The 18,459-nt window shown below is 43.1% G+C and overlaps 1 protein-coding gene across 2 annotated transcripts; it reads right to left on the bottom strand.

The window, feature by feature from the left end:
- Positions 1–376: 376 nt before the first annotated feature.
- On the bottom strand, positions 377–18,046 carry chrd (chordin). Of its 2 annotated transcripts, none has more exons than XM_038692254.1 (21): positions 17,607–18,046; positions 15,395–15,498; positions 15,072–15,198; positions 12,899–13,051; positions 12,567–12,684; positions 12,235–12,322; positions 11,015–11,156; positions 10,601–10,738; positions 10,308–10,390; positions 8,449–8,596; positions 6,952–7,058; positions 5,933–6,212; positions 5,526–5,767; positions 5,309–5,422; positions 4,192–4,383; positions 3,867–3,960; positions 3,640–3,696; positions 3,338–3,441; positions 2,856–3,119; positions 1,829–1,922; positions 377–1,507 (listed from the first exon to the last, which is right to left on the bottom strand). In XM_038692254.1, exons 1-21 carry the CDS (start codon positions 17,746–17,748, stop codon positions 1,443–1,445), a joined length of 2,856 nt encoding a protein of 951 aa, XP_038548182.1. In that variant the 5' UTR covers positions 17,749–18,046; the 3' UTR covers positions 377–1,442. The 2 variants fall into 2 exon arrangements, with proteins under 2 accessions (XP_038548182.1, XP_038548183.1); XM_038692255.1 differs by lacking the exon at positions 17,607–18,046 and adding an exon at positions 16,868–16,935.
- Between the last annotated feature and the right edge of the window lie 413 nt (positions 18,047–18,459).

Raw genomic sequence — 18,459 nt, 5'->3', positions numbered from 1 at the left:
GAAGCCATTTAACAAGGACAGAAAGAAAGTAACAGAGGAGAAAATTACAAACGGAAAAAGGGGGAGAAGTGTCGAAGACGATGAAGGGAATCAATAGAGTGTAAAAAGGCAGATATAGAGCATAGAGAGAAAAAGAAAAAGCGAAGGATTAAGTCGGGTGAATCTGGCTTCTCATCCCTCCAGCTCCATATGTGAAAAACTGTGAGGAAAAAGAAACAAAAGGGAATGAGAGAGAAAGAAACCAACTTCGTGGAAAACTAAAATCCCAAGGACTCGAGATGAAAAATGAAGATATAAATGCAAAAAGGGAACAAGGGAGGGATTATTAGGGGGGAGCTGGTTAGTGTCAGCGTCCAAAACAAAGCCACAGACATTCTCTCCGTTACCAACAAACATTCTTTATTTTTTCTCCACACCATTCAATAAATACAAAATACAAACCAGCTTCATCTTCATGAACGACAATGGTAGAAAAATTCATAAAATATTACTTAATTCGAAACAGAAATAGGAACTACCAAAGCAAAGAAGCAATGAGATCAACAGGAGGTGAAGGCAAAGCTCGGGTCTGTTGAAGTGTTACGCTCAAATAACAACCGGCCGAGCCACTCTGAGCTTCTCTCCTGGTGAAACAGCACCGATTCGGACGCCTACACGGTGGATACTGGCTGGAAACACAATCCTCCAACAAATGCAAGTTGCAGACTGGCAAGAGATGAGGAACAACACTTTTTCCAGGTTTTCACTGTGTTCTTTTAACAGTGTTTTAACCCTGTCTTGCCACCCAGGAAGTTTACTGCGCTTCTGTATTGCTGATTAGTCGGACTCTTTACTGGTAAAAAACAAAACAAAACAACAACAAAAACACAACCACAACCACACTCACACACATTCACATTTGTATTCACATTCATGCTGATTTAAGCCACACTTCCCTGTCTTTCCAGTGAGAGTACAACGGCTGTACTTCAAAAAGAAGCCCTGTCAATGAAATACAACTTGCACAAGCTTACCAAAGCTTGCCACTCAAAACAAAGCTGGATCAGCAGCAAAAGAATCCCATCGAACAGCTGTGCTACGGTGTTTCTACATATATACATTTTGTCCTGTTGAGCGGTTTTGAAAGACTGAGCAAAAAAGAAATTCCAGCAAAAATGGAAGGCAGGAAGTGGAAGGCAGCAGGTTTGTAAAGTCTGGTTGGGCTTCTTCATAGCTTCATCCCGTCACTTATCGAGTCTTTGGAACATTTCTGTTTCCACTGTATCATTCCTTCGTCTCTGCTCTTCTCTGTTTATTACAATCCTGAAGCTGATAACAGGGTGGGCGTGAGGTGAGGAGGTGGGGAGGCCCAGTGTGCAGCTCTGGGTTTTGGGTCCATCAGGGAGGGGATGGGTTAAACGACTGGAGGAGGGTCTGGTGTTGTTTGTGTGGGTCCCCACAGGTCAGTGTCTCCAGGTCCGGCTTTTGTCTGGAGCTTTCATCATCAGGTCGTCTTCCTCTATGGAATCTATGGAGAACAGAAACATATATTTAGCACACAAGAAGTAGGATCTTTGAAGTACGGCTGACTGATATGGCTTGAGGTTTGATATTAACAAGGTGGAGAAAACTGTCAAGCAGCATTTCAATCATCATAAGTAAGCAAAACACAAGCATGTTTTTTAACCAGCTGAGCGGCTCCTGAAGGCAACTTTTTAAATCACTGTATAAACGAGATTTCATGCATGTGTTTCTGGCCAGGCATGAGTCTCTGTCATATTGGAGGCAAAGAATGCTATGTTCACATATATCAGTCTAGTCCCTGCTGTTGCGGGTCTTCATTACCCACCGAGGCATTCAGGACAGCATGAGCCCTCTTTGCGGGTGATGTTGGAGCAGCTCAGTACTGGACATTGCTTCCTCTGACACTTGGTCACACCATGCTGTGGAGAATAAGAGAGGGACATGGAGGGTTGGTGAAAAGAGGCAAAATGTAGCGCTACAGGTGAAAGAGAGTCAAGGAGGTATGAAAGGATGTAGATCACAGCGTGAGATGAGGAGGGATACTCAACGCATCCTAATGCAAGATCACAACGCTCCCACCACCATGGCAGGAATGTCAAGATGGGAGGGAGTACAGACTATGGTTTTGTTAGACTCTGCATACTTTTTCTGATCACCTAATAAATGTTAGTCCAATATTCACTCTCATTTTAGTTAACTGTCATTTCAGTTCAGTTTTTGTGGTCTCCAACTCCTCCGAGCTCTTTAGTTGCTAAATGCTCAACTTTCTTCACCGCTAGTTGCTAACTGTCTGCAGTTTGTTGGTGGGCAAAAATCTGCCTGCAGCATCTGGAAACTGTCCATGAGAGTGTAAAGAGTGAATCAGAACAGTAAAATTGCAGACCGTAAAACCAAAACAACGAGCTGAAAGAAAACTAAAGCGCTCCGCAGAGCTGAGGGGAAGTGTAGAGTTGGCCGATAATTCTTTGTGGGTTCGCCATTACAAGCAAACCCTTTCACATTACTCATTTCTCCCATTTATCATATAAAACTATTGATTAGAGCAGCTTTAAATTTTAATTAGATACAAAAGTACAACACATTTGATAAAGTACTGGTTTTAGATCATTATCAGAGCACTTTATTTTTTTAAAAGAATTTAGTTTGAACTCTGTAAACTGTGATTCATCATTTTAGTACTGCAATGAAACGATTCTTTGAATATACTACTCCACAAATTAACTTACGTTGAATAAATCAGTTTTAATGAGCTACCTTTCATAACCACTAACTTTACTTACATTTCAGTACAATTTCAGCAAAGTACCAATATTTTCCCTTGGGTCGTATTTCTTGGCAGTCACAATACTTACATCACACCAGCAGTTGATGCATTTCATCTCCCCCACCAGCGGTACCCAGGGATGCCAGTTGTCACTGTTCTGGTAATAGTTTTTGCCAAATTTGCAGTGCCTCGGGCCATCTGCTTGCATCATATCGCTTTGCTCCACGCCTGCAGGTGTCCTCTCCTCCTCTGGACACTCCTTACAGCAGTCAGAGGGATTACGTCTTACGGGATGACTGCAGGTCAACACCGGACACGTCACCTTCTCGCAGTGCACTTCCCCTGAAGATCCCTGTGGATAAAATGTAGCATTAGCAGCCATTCTGTCTTTCCAGCACAAAATGCAGCTGACTGATTGCCTTTTATTTCCACATAAATTGTTGAAAAGCCTGAACAGAAATGTATTTATGCTCAGCTTCTTTGGAGTCCAATACAAGATAAATGATCCATTAAGGGATTTTGGAGAGTAAAACCAGCCAGATGTGAGTGGGCTCATTGATGTGTATTTACCTTGCAAGTGCAGACAGCACATTTTATGTAACCAAAGGGAGGTACAAAGGGATGCCATGTGGTTCCTGGTGCATGCATCTTCTGGTCTCCTTCAAAGTAACAACCTGAGAGAGAGGAAAGAGAAACAAGGTTACTGAGGACAGTCAGCAAGAACACGCCAGAATGAGTTAACTTTTAACTGGAGGCATTTAAATACAGTACACGTGGAAAGAAAAAGAGAAATACACAATACAAGAGAAAAATCAAATAAAGGAAAGTAGTTTGAGAGAAGATACGTTGGAGACAGAAGAGGTAGAACCTACCCTCAGGATGTTCATCCACCCTCTCTGGAGCTTTCATGTCCTTTGGCTCCTTCCTCTCTAAACAGGAAAAAGGAAATGGGGAAATAAAAACTGAATTATTGTTCTTTGGGAAGCAAAGAAAACAATCTGCACACAACCAGGGACTCAAAGCAGCATAACCACTATTAAACACAATGTTACATATACATTTATATATCTGATGTACAACCAAAATCTGTCTGTCTCACCATCACAGATCGGGCAGCACTTGTCCTCTGGCTGAATAGTGCGGGAGCAGGTCAACACCGGACAGATGACTGGATCACAGATCACAGTCCGCTTCTACAGAGGCAGAAAGATGACGAGGAGCACGTTTTATTTGTGACACAAGATGATAATACACATTCAGTCCTAACATGCACTTCCCAAAGACTCCAAACCAATTCATTTCCCAGCTTATCATCAAATGCTTTAAGATTTTAGTGCCAAAACATGCCTCCTGGATAATTAAACATTCAATGAGCTATTTTAACAAAGACATTTAATTGCTGCCTCTGTGTTTGTTGTCTGTACCTGGCAGCTGCAGGAGAAACACTTGTCGTAGTTTGGAGTCCAGCGGGAGCCGTGAGCGTGGTACTGGTTCTCAAAGAAGCAGGTATGGGGGTCTTTCCTCAGCTCCTCGGGGTCCTTCACAAAGAGGTCGTCAAACTCAGCCTGCTCCACCTCCCCCGTGGCTCCAAACTCACACTGGTTTGGCACATGGACCTGAATAGCGGAAACATTTGGGAAACGAAAAAGAAAGGATAGAGGGAGGTGGGGGTGCATGAAAGCAAAAGAAGAATACAGCACAGAGGAGGTAGATGTAGAGGTGGGTGAAATGTGTTGAGATAAAATGAGGGGAAATGAAAGAGAGGCAGAAAAGAGAAAGTATGTTAGGTCAGAGATTTGTTGGCCACACCTGACTCAGGGCTGGTGTCAAGCTGCCTTGTTAATTGTTCCTAAATGAAGCGTTTCTCTGCTCCCAAGCAGATGGCTGTTTATGTGTTGGACCTGTTTGCTATTAAATAGCTGGACCCTGCTGTTGTGTGTATGTGTGTGTGTGTGTGTGTGTCATCACTTTCTTTGTAAGTACCTGGCAGGCAAACTCATCAACCACTACACCTGCGAAGCTGCAAATAGGTTTGTGGGCAACTGTGGCCTGCGTTTGTGTGTTTCTGAACCTCAATAAAATGTTCACTTTCTAATAAAGTCCCTCCAGGCAGACAACACCTGCCTGTGAAAGTGTGTGTTTGTGTGAGCTAGTGAGCGCTAAGTGAGCAATCACACAGACACATAAACACTCAGATGGTTAAAGGAGGCCCCAAGGACTGTACTACTCACTGTTCTTGTGTTCTTGTGTTTTTGTTAAAAAAGCTAAAGTATAGAAACTTAATATACTTAATATAAACTAACATATTTACTTGATGCATCTTAGGTTTTGCAGCTACCAAATGATTTTTTGACAAGGCCGTTACTTCTTAGAGGTCTTTCAGTTCAAGGTTGAACATGTCTAATATAAAGAAATATATAAAAAATGTGTAACTCCCAGGCCTGAGAGGCATTTTGTTTTTGACAGAGGAAACTGCTTCACACTGAATTTAAAAAATCTAAATGAGAAATTAATGTAAAGTTGTAGCTTTTCGTTACATACCCATCCTCGTATTTCTCCTCGGGGGTTCATCTTGGTGGCGACCTGGATGAAGGCAGTTCCTCGGTCCAGGTGTTGCAGTAATTCAACACTGATATCCTTTAACACTCCCTGAGCCTGGAGGAGAGGAGAGTGTGGTTGAGTGTGTTTCTGTGTGAGTGTATACTTCTGCCTGTGTGTGCACATATGTGCATTCATTTGAGTGTATCCACTTATGTACCTGTGAGCCGTAGAAGCCGGTCAGCAGCCTCTTGTGAGGGGTGCTGCTCTCATCTATTTCTCCAATCTCAGCCAGTCCGTGGAGGTGGGCACTCACCATGAGGTCATCGGCCTTGCTGAGGCCCGCAACAACAATCTCATAATGCAGGTGACACTGTTTGTCCACTGACACCCAGGCATGGCCAGCGGCACCGGTTCTTACTGGTGGAGACACAAAGTGGCCGGCCAGAGGGGTGGGCAAATCTGAAAGAAGGGAAAATGCTTCAGTAAAGCGTGCGTCTGGGACTTGAAAACACTGGTGATATAAAAAGCAATACCATGTATTTCCATGTATTATGAATTTTATGACCCCCCACATCACCACTGCCACACCTCCCTTCTCCCTCCTCTGCTTCCACTGATCCGTACCATGTCTGGGTGCCTCCAGGCCACTGTAGGGCAGGGCCTTAATCTGCCCCCTCAGCTCCCCCTCCTGGCTGTGTGCCGTGGCCACGTTGATGAACAGCTCGTTCTGCAGCAGCATGTGGATGTGTCGAGCCTCCAGGCGACTCCAGCTGCCCTGCGCCTGGCCTGTGGCCTTGTTGTACTCCGGTGTCAGGTCATACAGCACAAAGCGCTTGTTTCGCCGCCGCGGCTTCAGCTCAATAGTGAGGCCAACAAAGTCACTGGTGAGACCTGCGACCTGAACCTGGAGGAAGAGGAGCGGGGAGAAATGGTTAAAATCCCATTCCACACTAAAACATGTTTTGCTTATTTTTACTTCACTTGGTCAGTTAAGTAGGAAGCATCTTGCGTCCAGCAATTAAAATACTGTAATTTATAAAATGTGGGTTTATTATTATTTTCGATTTTCCAACGAGAAGGAAGGGATATCATTTTAAGATTTTTCAATGAGGTATTATAACATTTTTGGTGGAAAAATCACATCAGACACTCATTATTATTAAAAGTAGAGTATTTTTATATGTTTTAGAACATCTCTGGAGGGGATTGTTAAGTAAAAGATAGCTGTTTTTGTTGTGGTTTGGTGTGAAGAAGAGTCAATTAATCTCATTTGAGTAAGACTGGTGAAATTCAGCTTGACACTGGATGGAAGTACGGCTGGTGGGTCAGTCACTTCTTTCCTTTCTGATCCAATTTACACTATCACAAACATTTCAATTTCGCCAAACTGGACAGGTACAACCCAGAACGCAGATGAACATGTTAGAATAGCAGCGTAAGCGAGGTTTGCAACCTCAGTACAAGTGCCGGTTTTGGTGTTTTACTATAATCAACCATATCAACAACATATAAGAATACATTCATTTTGTTTAATTGGGCTTTGCTGTAACTGTGTAACATTTTTTGTTATGTAGTACATCCCCAGATTCAAGTTATGTGTAATCATAAAAAAACAAGCTCCCTCGTAGTGGACAAATGAATACCTGGTAGTCTAGTGTGCCATTATTATGGAGGTTGAAGATAGCAGATCCCATTCCTCCTGTCTTCCCCGGGGTCAATGCATCACCGCTGGACATCACACTCTGAATAGCTGCGCCAGACAAAGACAGATTTATGTCAAAAATCCACATTTGCACACATTCCTGCTCAAATTTCTTATCTAAATCCATCACTTTTCCCCTCTGAGTATCCCTCCCTTAAACCATAGTAGAGCCTGACAGCATGCGAGATGAGGCAATGATTTCTGTTATGTTCGAATTTTGCTGGTTGGTGTTAAGGAGGGAGAGAAAGAGGGGTGCATTACATTCCCTCACGTTCTGCAACCACATACACATAGAAGCCACATACCCATAATGTCATCCCTGCAAGAGTCATTGAGGGGACAGATCTAATTGACCCACTAATCTGGAGGCGTGTCTGCTCATGTAATTGTGTGCAACAACTTCAGCCAGAAACATACATGTTGTTGCACTGTCTGGTGCACACACGCTCACTACACACAATACCCACCCAAGGTTAAGCCTTAGAGTGAGGTAACGCTGGTTGAATGTAGCAGGCTTAAAAAGGTTAAGCTGAAAGAACAGGAGGGAATGAGTAACAGAGAAGGGCGAGAAAAGTGTGGAGAACAATTTTGAAAATGACACGGAGACAGAAAAAAGCCAGCGAGGAGGATAGATACAAAGATACACAAAGAGGACAGTTGAATGACGGGATCGAGACACGAAGGGAGAGACTGAGAGACGAAGAGAAGGAGAGCGGGAAATAGAAGCAGGAGAAAGAGAGTGAGGGAAAGGAGTGTGTTGGGTTTGAATTCTTCACACATAACGTCAAGCTGTTAATCACAGCACTGGAACACCAGCGTGCAGAGTCAGGTCCAGCAGACTGTGACCTTGGCAGCACCACTGTGTGTCAGTGTGTAAAACTTGGACTAAATATACGTCTTTATGCATATTTGTGTCTGCTTGTGCGCATGACTTTGTGCATCAAGACAATGTAAGTGTTCCAAAGTGCTGGGCACCTTGATGTTCGATGCTCATGTTCAATTGTGCGTCCCATGAAAAGACCATGTGTGTATGCTTTAATGGTTTCAGGCAACTGGGCCGTCCACGACATTCCTAAAAGTTGTGTGTCCTTCTTTCTTTGTGTCTCTCACACACATAGATACAAACACACATAGACAGACATGCATACACAGTCTTGGTGGGCCACCAAGTCAAACAGAAGGTCTATAAACATGGTTTCCCCCCAGCGATAAGACTTGAAAGGATGGAGACAGAAATAAAGAGAACAAGTATTTATAGAGGAGAATGACAAAAACAGCAAACTATCTAGAACACAAAACACATTCTTACAACATCTGTACGTGTTGAATCTGCCGAGTTTGTTGCCACCCCGCTGGAATAATGTGAAGAGAGACATGAAATAAAAAAGGAAGCTTTGATTTCCCCTGTGTAACGTTGTATGATTGCGGGGACACTTACTGTCACAAGATTTCCTGCCCGTGATGAAGCCAGAGATTTGTCGGGGATCCTGACCCTCTGTCGCCACAGCGATCTCCAGTTGACCACGAGATAACCAGAACAGCTCGCGGCTATTCAGGTCTGTCAGCACCTCCGCAAAGTCTGGATCCTGCACAGATTGAAACAGTTTGCTTGAGTTGCTATATGTGGTCAAAAAGTGGATAAATATATAACCATATTCCAATGTAAACAAATGCTGTGTTAATACCAGGAATAAAAATGCAGTTATACAGTTAAGATATTGTTGACATGATGTTAGTACAACACTAACATGTTACCGGAGTAACCAAACCCTTAACTTATTTAGACAAAAGACAGAGTGGTGACATGTTTCCAATTTAAAATGAACTTATCCCTTTCAGTTTATACTTTCCAAAGATGAGATGAGCACACAGAGCAAAGCAGATCCTAAGGCAGTAAAATAAAAAACCCTCCTTAATCCTTAATCCAGTAATCATAAAGTTAGAAACCATTAAGGACACAAACATTACTTAAGAACACATTATTTTAAATCACCCCACTCACACTGAAACCCCAGGCAAAAATATGGCTTGCTTTGCCTTAACATGTTTCATTCTGAGTGAAGTTTAATTTCAAGCAGGCAGACTAGACTCCAGGACGACGGGGGGAGTTGGTCAGGACGTTGAGAAATGTTAGATTAATAGGACAGATGTATGAGCGTGTTGAAGAAATGTTACTTTTATGACCTCAGGGCCTCAGTTCAATATAAATATACATGTACCATAAATCCACACAGCGAGGAGCCAAAACACAGTGGGAACAGAGAAGGTGCCGGACAGAGGGAAGGGGACTTACATTAGGGAACCTGAATGACCAGAATAATGAGGGAAAGTAAGGTGCAAAAGGGTAGATTGGGTGTCTTGTGTAAATCAGGCAATAAAACTGTCAGGATTACTGGCCCATTAAAAAGTGACTTCATACATTTAAAAATCAGATGTGTTTGCTTGTCTGTGTGTGTATTTAGAGGCGAAAAAATAAAGGCAAGAATCCTGTTCCGCTAAAAAGGATGTACCCTATGTTGTTTATCTGCCTCTCTTACTCAGCTAGACTCAAATTGAGATTGCAGTTTGGGTTTCAGCATCTAGCTCAAGGACACTGAGGGGTCATGTGGCATTTGCTGAGAACATATTTTCACGGACAGTCTTTCTCAGCGCTAGGCTCGAAAGAGGCGCATCGGCCCTTCACGCAATTCCTGGCAGAATTCAAAACAGACCCGCCTTTCATCACTCCTCCTCCCTCCTTCCTCGCTCCATCCATCTCAGCCCACAGACCACTAACCACTGACATGTGTGAGGAGTGTGTAGTCCATCCTCTCTACATCCCCAGCCCCCCAACCTCCTGTGTCTATCATCCCTTGCTCACATCTGTCTCCTGCAAAAGCTCCTCTCACACACTTTCTCTCGTCTCTTGTTTTCCCCTAACTCTTCCTCTCCATCTATTTTTCTTGTCATGTCTCAGGGTAGTTAGCTGTGATCAGAGCGGCAGCGACAAAAGCACTAGGATGTGGTGACCACACCACATCCGTCTCCGCGCAGAGGGGTGGAGGTGGACCAGGACTGTGTTGCTGTGTCATATGTTCCTAACTGACAACAACACTGCTCACCCCAGTAATTCAACACTTTTCCCTAAAACCGCCTACTTGTTTCACATTGAATGTTGGGTTTTTTGATAGATTGTTTTCCAAATCATATTTGAGACAATATTTCCAAAGTTGCTTTTTTCTGTTTTTCAAACATGAAGATTTGGTACAAAATATTCAGCCAATGCCCGTGTTAATTTTAATGTGTGTTATCACTCACGTGAGAGGTGACGTTGGCTCGGATCTCTCTCAGGATGTGTTGGCGGTACATAAGCTGGACTCGGAGGGGCACCAAAAGGGGCTCTGAGGAGAGAGAGACAGTGTTCTCATTAATGTCTGTCACCCATTCAACAGTGTTCTCCAGATTTAGGATGATTGCCACACTGAAGTAAAATGAGTAGAAACTGATGACTAAAATGGCAACAATGATCCCAAAAGAGGATCCTTGTCTCCGTGGTTTTGTTTAACCTCTAGTTTCCAGACTCTGTTTTCCTTCTCTGTCTTGCTTCTCACCTTTGTTTTTGTGTTTGATGAGGCCTTGGAGGATGAGGATGAAGTGGAGGTTGTTTTCTGTGTCACTCAGCGTCAACAAGGCAATACCTCCCATGCCTGAATTCTCCTCTTCCGACGTCAGCGTTGAACTGAATGTCTCTGTACACAAGACACATGCACATTACCATATTGAGTGTCTGCATTCTCTTACAGGACTCCTATACAAATACTTATCTGTAAACAAAGCCCAGGCATTTTAGCTACGTTAATCCACACAAGGCTTTTTAAGATTACACGAGAAGTATACAATTCCACTACTTTGTAAATATTGGGTTTATTGTGTACTACTAAACAAAGACCAAGGCATACACATGTCCAAAGGAACATTACAAAAAAATAATGACCCATCAGAATGCTATAATATCTCACACGCACCAGCAAACAGCGCCCGGTGTTTGATGATCTTCCCCGCTACTTCTTCTCGTCTGCTTGTCGATGTGGCAATGCTGATGCGCATCTGCTCAGACTGCAGCTGTCGCATTAGAGGCTTAGCCAGGTTCTTCCATACTCCACAGATCTACACACACACACACACACACACACACACACAGGTAAGCACAACACACAACAGTACCGTTGCAGTAAAGATAGAATTGTATATGGATATCAAACCATACTCCAAACATTTGCATATATCTCTCCGTCTTGAAAAAGCCACATAGGCAAACAGACAAACAGACAACACACGCACATCTGCTAAATACATCAAACCATGTGATTTTACTCTCAACCCCGGGCTGCAAACCTTCATAAAACCACTACTTCTTCCTGAGAGCGGGGGGAAGAAATGTGGCAGTGTGCCGGCACCTCATAACTTCAAGTTCAGGGGTAATCTCCATTTTAATTAGCGATCATCTCTGTCCCCCTGCTAAGCAGTGATGTAACATGTGAAATATTCTTTCCAAAAGTTTTGCTCCAGCAAACTCCCTCACCCCCCCCCCCCCCCCCCCCCTTTCCGTTTTTGTGCTGGAGTGTTTTCTCTAAGATCCTCTGGTGCTTGACACTGACATTTATCTAAAAATAATAATAGGCCAATTTGTGGGACCTGTATTTAGGGGGCTCCTGCATAGCTGAACAGAGTGTTTGGATGTAAAATGGAATGAGGGGATGTGTGTATCTTGGCAGGAAATGATGTGTTGTGATCGAGCTTAGGGAGTACGTGGACATGCATGCATGGGTACTACTGTTACACCAACATATCAGTTTACTGATTTATCAGGGTAATATTGGCCAACTCAGCCATGTACACCTCTGACCTGGAGGTGGATTCTCCCTGATATTACCTTTTGAGTGGGTGAGCAAGCGAGTGTATGCAGATGTTTACTGCAATCAGACTGAGTTTATGATGTTTACAAAGCGGCATTGAAGCAGAAAGGAAGTGTCACCATGTATGTATGTGTGTGTCTGTGAGTGTGTTTATCGTTTATTATTCCAGAGTGAGTTATGGGAGAAAAGCCAGAGTTTGAGCATACAGTCATGGAGTGTGAGCATCTGTCATACCGGTACTTAATTTCTGTCTTTTTCTCTCTCTCTCTCTCTCTTTCTCAGGAAACACACAGACACACTTAATAATTTCTATGTATGTGACATCTTACCATGTCTGACATTTCCTTGGGAACTCTGTACTCAAAAGCAGTGGCTCCATCTGAATCCAGGAAGATTATTTTACTGGGGCGGCCCATTCTGAAAGGTAAGGGAACATCAATGTATGTAGATATTGATATACGGTTGAAAGAACAGGCACACGTGTTTTCTATTTGCTAATCTAAATACTTTCGGTGTATCTGGGATATATAGGAGAAGATGTGGAAAAGGAGAAAGGATGAGCAGTAATGCTTCTGAGGTCGATGAGAAAAATAAGAAAGCACTACCTTCAGCTACGAGATGGGAAGTAGACATTTCAGCTGTGACAGACCGTGTGTCTTACCTCTGGTATGTGATGGAGAAGGCCAGGCTAGTTCTGGTCAGAGAGAAGCGAGCTCTGGCAACACCACTGGAGGTGGGCAGCCACGAGTCCTTCACTCCTGTCAACACTGCTACAAAGTCTGTAGAAGGAGAGAGGGATAGACTGGTATTACTAACACATGCCATTACTGCACTGTACTACATGCGTGTATGCGTGAGTCCTGCATGGATGTGCTCTCTGAGCCATGTACAATGTATATTTTTCAAGCTATATTTGGTAAATTATACATGTTTATGCAGGCCCAACAACTTGCTTGGTGGTCTGTCCATCTGTCTATGGGTGCTTCCACTCACCAGTTCGGCTCTCCCCGGGGCCCACCTCCTCAGAGCTCAGGTAGGATCTGTCGTTGTAAGATTTGTGGAGGTCACCCTCCTTCCCCTTGCCCTTCTCATGGAAATACTCCAAGCTGTCCAGCACAGAGTCTGTCTGTTTCTTGTCATCCTCACCTGTAGAAGGAAAAAAACAAACAGAGTTAAAAGTTAATAAAACAAACTGCAGGGGAGCTTATAAAACAAATACTGAAAAGTACAGTAAATGTTATAGTTAGACGTATATACTGAAGAGTTGTATACGTTTATGTACAAAGATATGTACACAGTCTGCCTGTATACATGGCTAATATTAGTCTTTGAATGTTGGCCTAAATCACTTTTATTGTGATCAAATTTTCTTCAAACAGGAGCCTTATTTTATTATTTCCTGATAGATTATTAGCAGTAGTTGTATTCTGGTTCTAATAAAGACTTTTAGAGTCTGCCTTTGAAACTGTTTCAGAATGCGGCAAGATAAACCAAGTGAACCCAAACATTTCAATACAGATTCACGTTCTCAAAGTCTGGTGCACAGATGCATCAACGTTTTTCAGTATGGTTGAAGGGTGTGCAATGTGTGGGCATACACAGCCAGGGCGAAAGACAGGTAGAAATTACAGAAGATATAGAAGAGATGGGAGGACAGAACGACTAAGAGGACGTCAGACATCAACCCAGTGCTGAAGGACACAGTGCATTCTCTCTGTCTTGCTCACTTCCTCTCTCTCTCGGCCAGGGGTAACTAACCAGGGTAGTCTCCTGCAGCTGAAGAGCTTAAGGAGAATTGGGAGTGACAGTGGCGTGCGATCCCAACAATGACCCGCTGTTCTACACATACTGCTGTGTGTCTTGATTTAATGTGTAGACCTCACTGCTTTGCGCACACGCATACACACACAGTGACATGTGCAGCGGTGCTCATTCAGCCAGCCATTATACAGCCACACTGACAAGCTCTTGAGAAAGAAAGTCTTTGGCTCTTAATCAACCAAACTTTATTTCTCCAAGGCAGATTTCTGAGGCGCTCGGCTGGACTCTCTGCTTTCTTTCTTGGTGTCTGATTCACACACACACACACACACACACACACACACACACACATACACACACACACACACAAATCTCAAATCTCATCATTCCTCTCCCACTCCGTCACTCCTCTGCTCCACTGGGCATGCTCGAGGGCTTCTGGGTAGTGTCACTCTCACTTCTCCCCACTTAGCAATACTGTATCCTCAGGTGCACCAGTCATTTCACACACATATAAACACACACGCACACCTAAACACACACACACACACACACACACACTCACCATTTTCCATCACTTAAACAAACATACTAGCTGCTTTGGTGCCAATGCTAAGACAAACACACTCAACCTTTTCCTTAAAACTTGACCACAACACACACACACACACACACACACACACACGCACACACACACACAGCTCAGTGTTGTCCGCACTGACGCTTTACCTTTACTTTCCGTTCCATTACCAGACACACAGTGTTGAAAAACACCCAATCTGCTGAATAACAGCGCAGCATGAAGACCCAACCTGTGTGTGTGTGCGCGTGTGTGTGCGCGCGTGTGTGTGTGTGCGTGCGTGTGTTTGTGTGAGCATATGCAGGGGAGCTCTAATTCTCTAATAAGGTGGAATTGTGTGCACAGCAGTGTGTAGACAAGGTAAGTGGCAATGTGTGACTGAGGCTAAATAGATGGGTAGTACTTTTGTGGGTTGTGGCTGGTTAGAGAAAATGTCCATTTGATGCGGCTGAATGGAAAATCAATTGACCTGCTCATTTGTTCTAGAGACTAACCAGTTAACCGAGTTGGAGGCGGGGGTTACTGGGAACAGGGATGGAGATAGAGAGGGAGGGAAACAGAGAAGAAAGAGAGGGGTATGACTCAAACAAATAATAAACAATACAGTGGAAAGGAAGCTGTCTGTGTCAGAAAGAGGAGGAACTGACAGCAACTCATTTCATTTTTTTTACCCCATAAGGTTTTTAATTTAAACTGTGCTTGCTTGTTTTCTCAGCTGACTATAGCTATAATTTGGATCACAAGAACAAAAAAGAAAGAAAGAAAAAGCCTTGCATGAACCAAAAGAAAGGACTGTGTGATGAGAATGGGTCATCAGATTATTACCTTTAGAGCAGGTTTTACAGCAAGTCCCAGGCAGCAGCACAGGATTATCACAGTCCAGAGCAGGGCAGTCCTTTTTGATGTTCTTACAGTTTACTTTCCCAAACACCTTTCCACGACGGCTCTTTTGCTGCCAGAGAAACACCAGAGAAACAGACACATCAGTCGCTCAAGAAATCCCATCTGAGAACACACAGTAAATAACTCTGCCTTTCTGGGGCAACAGTTGATTACAAATTCATCTGGAGTTAGAGCTAGTTCAGCCTGCACAGATACTGAGTGAGAGAAACACGTATCTAGAGAGGTCACACTGAGACAAAACTTACAGGTTCGCAGTCACACTGGACACAGTGCATGACGCCGAAGGGCTCCCCCAGATCTGGGTGCCACGTGTCCTCCAGGGAATAGAACTGACCTCCGAATGAGCATCCTGTAACACAAACACTGCTGATTATACATGGTTATCTTCAGGTTCAAAGTTGGTATGATCACAAGTTTTTTTTCCAAAACAAGGGCAGTGTTGAAACCAGAAGAAATGATATGCTTCTATATGAGGCTTGTCCTTTTTAACTTTGCTAGAAGTAATTATGACAAGCATTTTAAGATCCGAGCTGACTTTCAGAATGTTCTTGATGTTTAAAATTAAGAGACAGTGCATCTGCAAGGCTTGTGTTAAGTGTCAGACATGTAGAGTGACAAACTTTTCAGACTGAGCCATTAGTCCCATTTTCAGATTTAGGAACAAATACATCTTGAATAGCTCATTGCCCAGGCATGTTGGAGACAAGTGAAACTGTTCGGATGCCTCATGAGTTTTGGAACTCAACCTTGCATGCTGTTCATCTAAATGATCCATGAGCAGGCGTGGGAGACATTTAATTTTCCACAGAAAGATGATCAGATTCCCAAATATATTGAGAATGAAACCTTGTTAAAAAAAAGTTTGTAGGGAGTAATTGAATAAAGTGAGAGTGACAGTAAGCAAAGTAAGCAATATGAGGTAAGAAATACCAAAAGTGCATCCAGTTTCCAATAAACTCATCCTAACATTGTATACATACATATTAAAAAGATTTGGTCTTGGACTTCGGCATATAATAATTTAAATGAAACAATGACTGTGGATTTTGACAATAGCCCCAAAGATAAGGAGGACTACAATTCCTTACCCAATGGGGATGTGAACAGTGAACACCCTCAAAGCTGAAAGACATCACATTATAATCATTGCTTCACTTGAGATTGGAGTGGAGCCATAACTATAAAAAACACACCACTGTTCTAATATATAGGGACTGCAGTGCATATTGATGTTACAGGAGATAAAAATAGCTTTTAGTGTTATTATTACCATACTAAAAACATAATTGAGTGTTAGTCACGCTGTGTTACTACAGGAATATTATAGTGATTTTGGTTTAGGATAACTGCCTGTAAGCAATGTGTGTGGTGAGCTCCCTTGTCTGAGTGTAGCTACACACACACACACACACACACACACCTCACCCCTGGCCAACTTCACTGGAGCTGATGGCGAGCCTTGCTCACTGCCACCAACCTGGTTCACATTATTCTTTCATTAAAGTGACAACACACTTTAAACAGTCCAGTCCAGTTAAAGGGAGCCAAACTGAGCAGCTCGCTTTGCCTGCCACTTCTGTCTCTGCTGAAATAAATCATCTCAGAGGAGCCAATGCTTGTAATGGAAAGTCGATTGATTACAGTTTCCAACACTGAATTACACGTTAAGGCAGTGGTTATCGTGGAGTTCCCACAGTTTTGAACTCCAGAGTAGTTACCTTAGAAAAACCGCAATGAGCTTTGTACGCAGGGGCTTTCACACATGAATCAAATGGCATTCACTGCGGTTATGACTCAGATGTTTGTTGCTAGTTTACACATGAAGCAACCCAGGCAACATTTCAAGAAAATACGGACGTTCACGACAATTGTGTATATTTGCCATTACAGTGGGAGAAGTTTGGAAGACAAGCTTACAGGCTGCCGAACTCAGGTCATAACCTCGCACCGTTACGCGCAAGCACCCCAAACTTCAACGGAACATCTGGCAAGTTATGTAGCTTTTTTTCAGAGAAACATAGGTACACGTCATACTTATACTACAGCTTGTAACAGTAATGGTGTTCTGACTGCAATTCGGCCCGATTGTGATATCAAATTACAGCCTTCATTTTTTTCTTTTTTAAAGGACTTTTTGTGCTCGCTACTGCCCCTTTTGGTATGTGTTGGGTCAAAAAAAAAAAACAATATGGAAACGAAGGCTAACTAATTTTATAGCTAAAAGTTGTTGTTAAAATAAATACTGCTTGTGTATTAGGTGTTAAGGCTTTTTAATTCATTAAATACTTTACAGTCACATATAGCCTAGCCTAAAAGTTTGACGGATTTTTGCTACTGTCTTGTTCTCTTCTATGTACTAGCCTAAAATGCTTCTGTATATAGCCTGACATAAAACGATTAGAACTCTAGGAAACAAAGTTGTAAGAACTTTAAAATAAAGATGGTGGTTTTTCTTACCTGACACGCCTTTGGAGGGCAGCGGTTCTCTCTCTGACTGGATGGGCAGAGCGGGAGTCTTGAGCCGCGAGGCCGCTCCGGTGTGCAGCCACGCGCAGCTCAGTACGCACAGCAAGGAGCGGAGCGCGCGGGGAAGCAGCATCCCAATCCTCCCTCTCTTTCTGTCTCTGCACAAAATATTTCCCTCAAACCTCCGATATCGAGCAGGCCTACTTTATGAGGCCACTGTCGACTTGAAGCGGCAAATTACACACCCTGACAAAAATGTAAGTTTGCTCCTTACATCCAAGTTTTAGTTTGAAAGTCCCGTGTTTAAAAATCATGCGAGTTTCAGTCAGACAGAGGTTTTCTGAAGACAGGACATAGACGACTGTGCCGTATTTCTTACCCCGGTACCAGCAGCTTCCTCAGAGTCCCGTCCCTTTCTGTTTTATAGCCTGCTTCCCTGACAGCTTGAAGCAGCCACCGGCAGGGAGGAGGGGGAATGATGATGGGTGGGGGTGGGTGGGTGATGGAAAGGGAAATTGACGCCCCTATCAATTAATTAACTGAAGATATGAAAAGGACCCTGCGTCTGAAACATTTTGTACCGAAACTTTCACAACACCGGATTTATAAAATAAATCTGACAAGCAAGGCTAAATAAATATGAGTCTGTTATGGTAAAAAAAAAAAAAAAGAGAGAGAGAATGGAGGATGTTCTTTTAACGATTAGCAGGACACATACTATTCCTTAGTTAATGTAATTTTGTTGGAATTTTCCCTTTTTATCATTGATTAAAAAGTATAGGCTGAGGGGAATATTTACCATGAAAGTTACAAAACCTTTGTTAAGTGAGGACTTAACTAGACA

This window comes from Micropterus salmoides, unplaced genomic scaffold (assembly GCF_014851395.1).
Source record: "Micropterus salmoides isolate LMB-PRFRI ecotype aquatic unplaced genomic scaffold, ASM1485139v1 Ms_hic_scaffold_3, whole genome shotgun sequence".
NCBI lineage: Eukaryota > Metazoa > Chordata > Actinopteri > Centrarchiformes > Centrarchidae > Micropterus > Micropterus salmoides.
The sequence above is the reverse complement of the archived record's forward strand: the minus strand, read 5'-3'. Positions and strand labels throughout refer to the sequence as shown.

What these genes read in the sequence shown, in the direction of transcription:
- chrd (XM_038692254.1), bottom strand. Translation starts at nt 17,748, where the DNA reads ATGCTGCTTCCCCGCGCGCTCCGCTCCTTGCTGTGCGTACTGAGCTGC. An exon ending in CCGGCTTCTACGGCTCACAG is followed by an intron (nt 5,423 to 5,525) that starts GTACATAAGTGG and finishes CCTCTCCTCCAG; the next exon opens with GCTCAGGGAGTGTTAAAGGA. An exon ending in GTGCTGCCCGATCTGTGATG is followed by an intron (nt 3,697 to 3,866) that starts GTGAGACAGACA and finishes TTTCCTGTTTAG; the next exon opens with AGAGGAAGGAGCCAAAGGAC.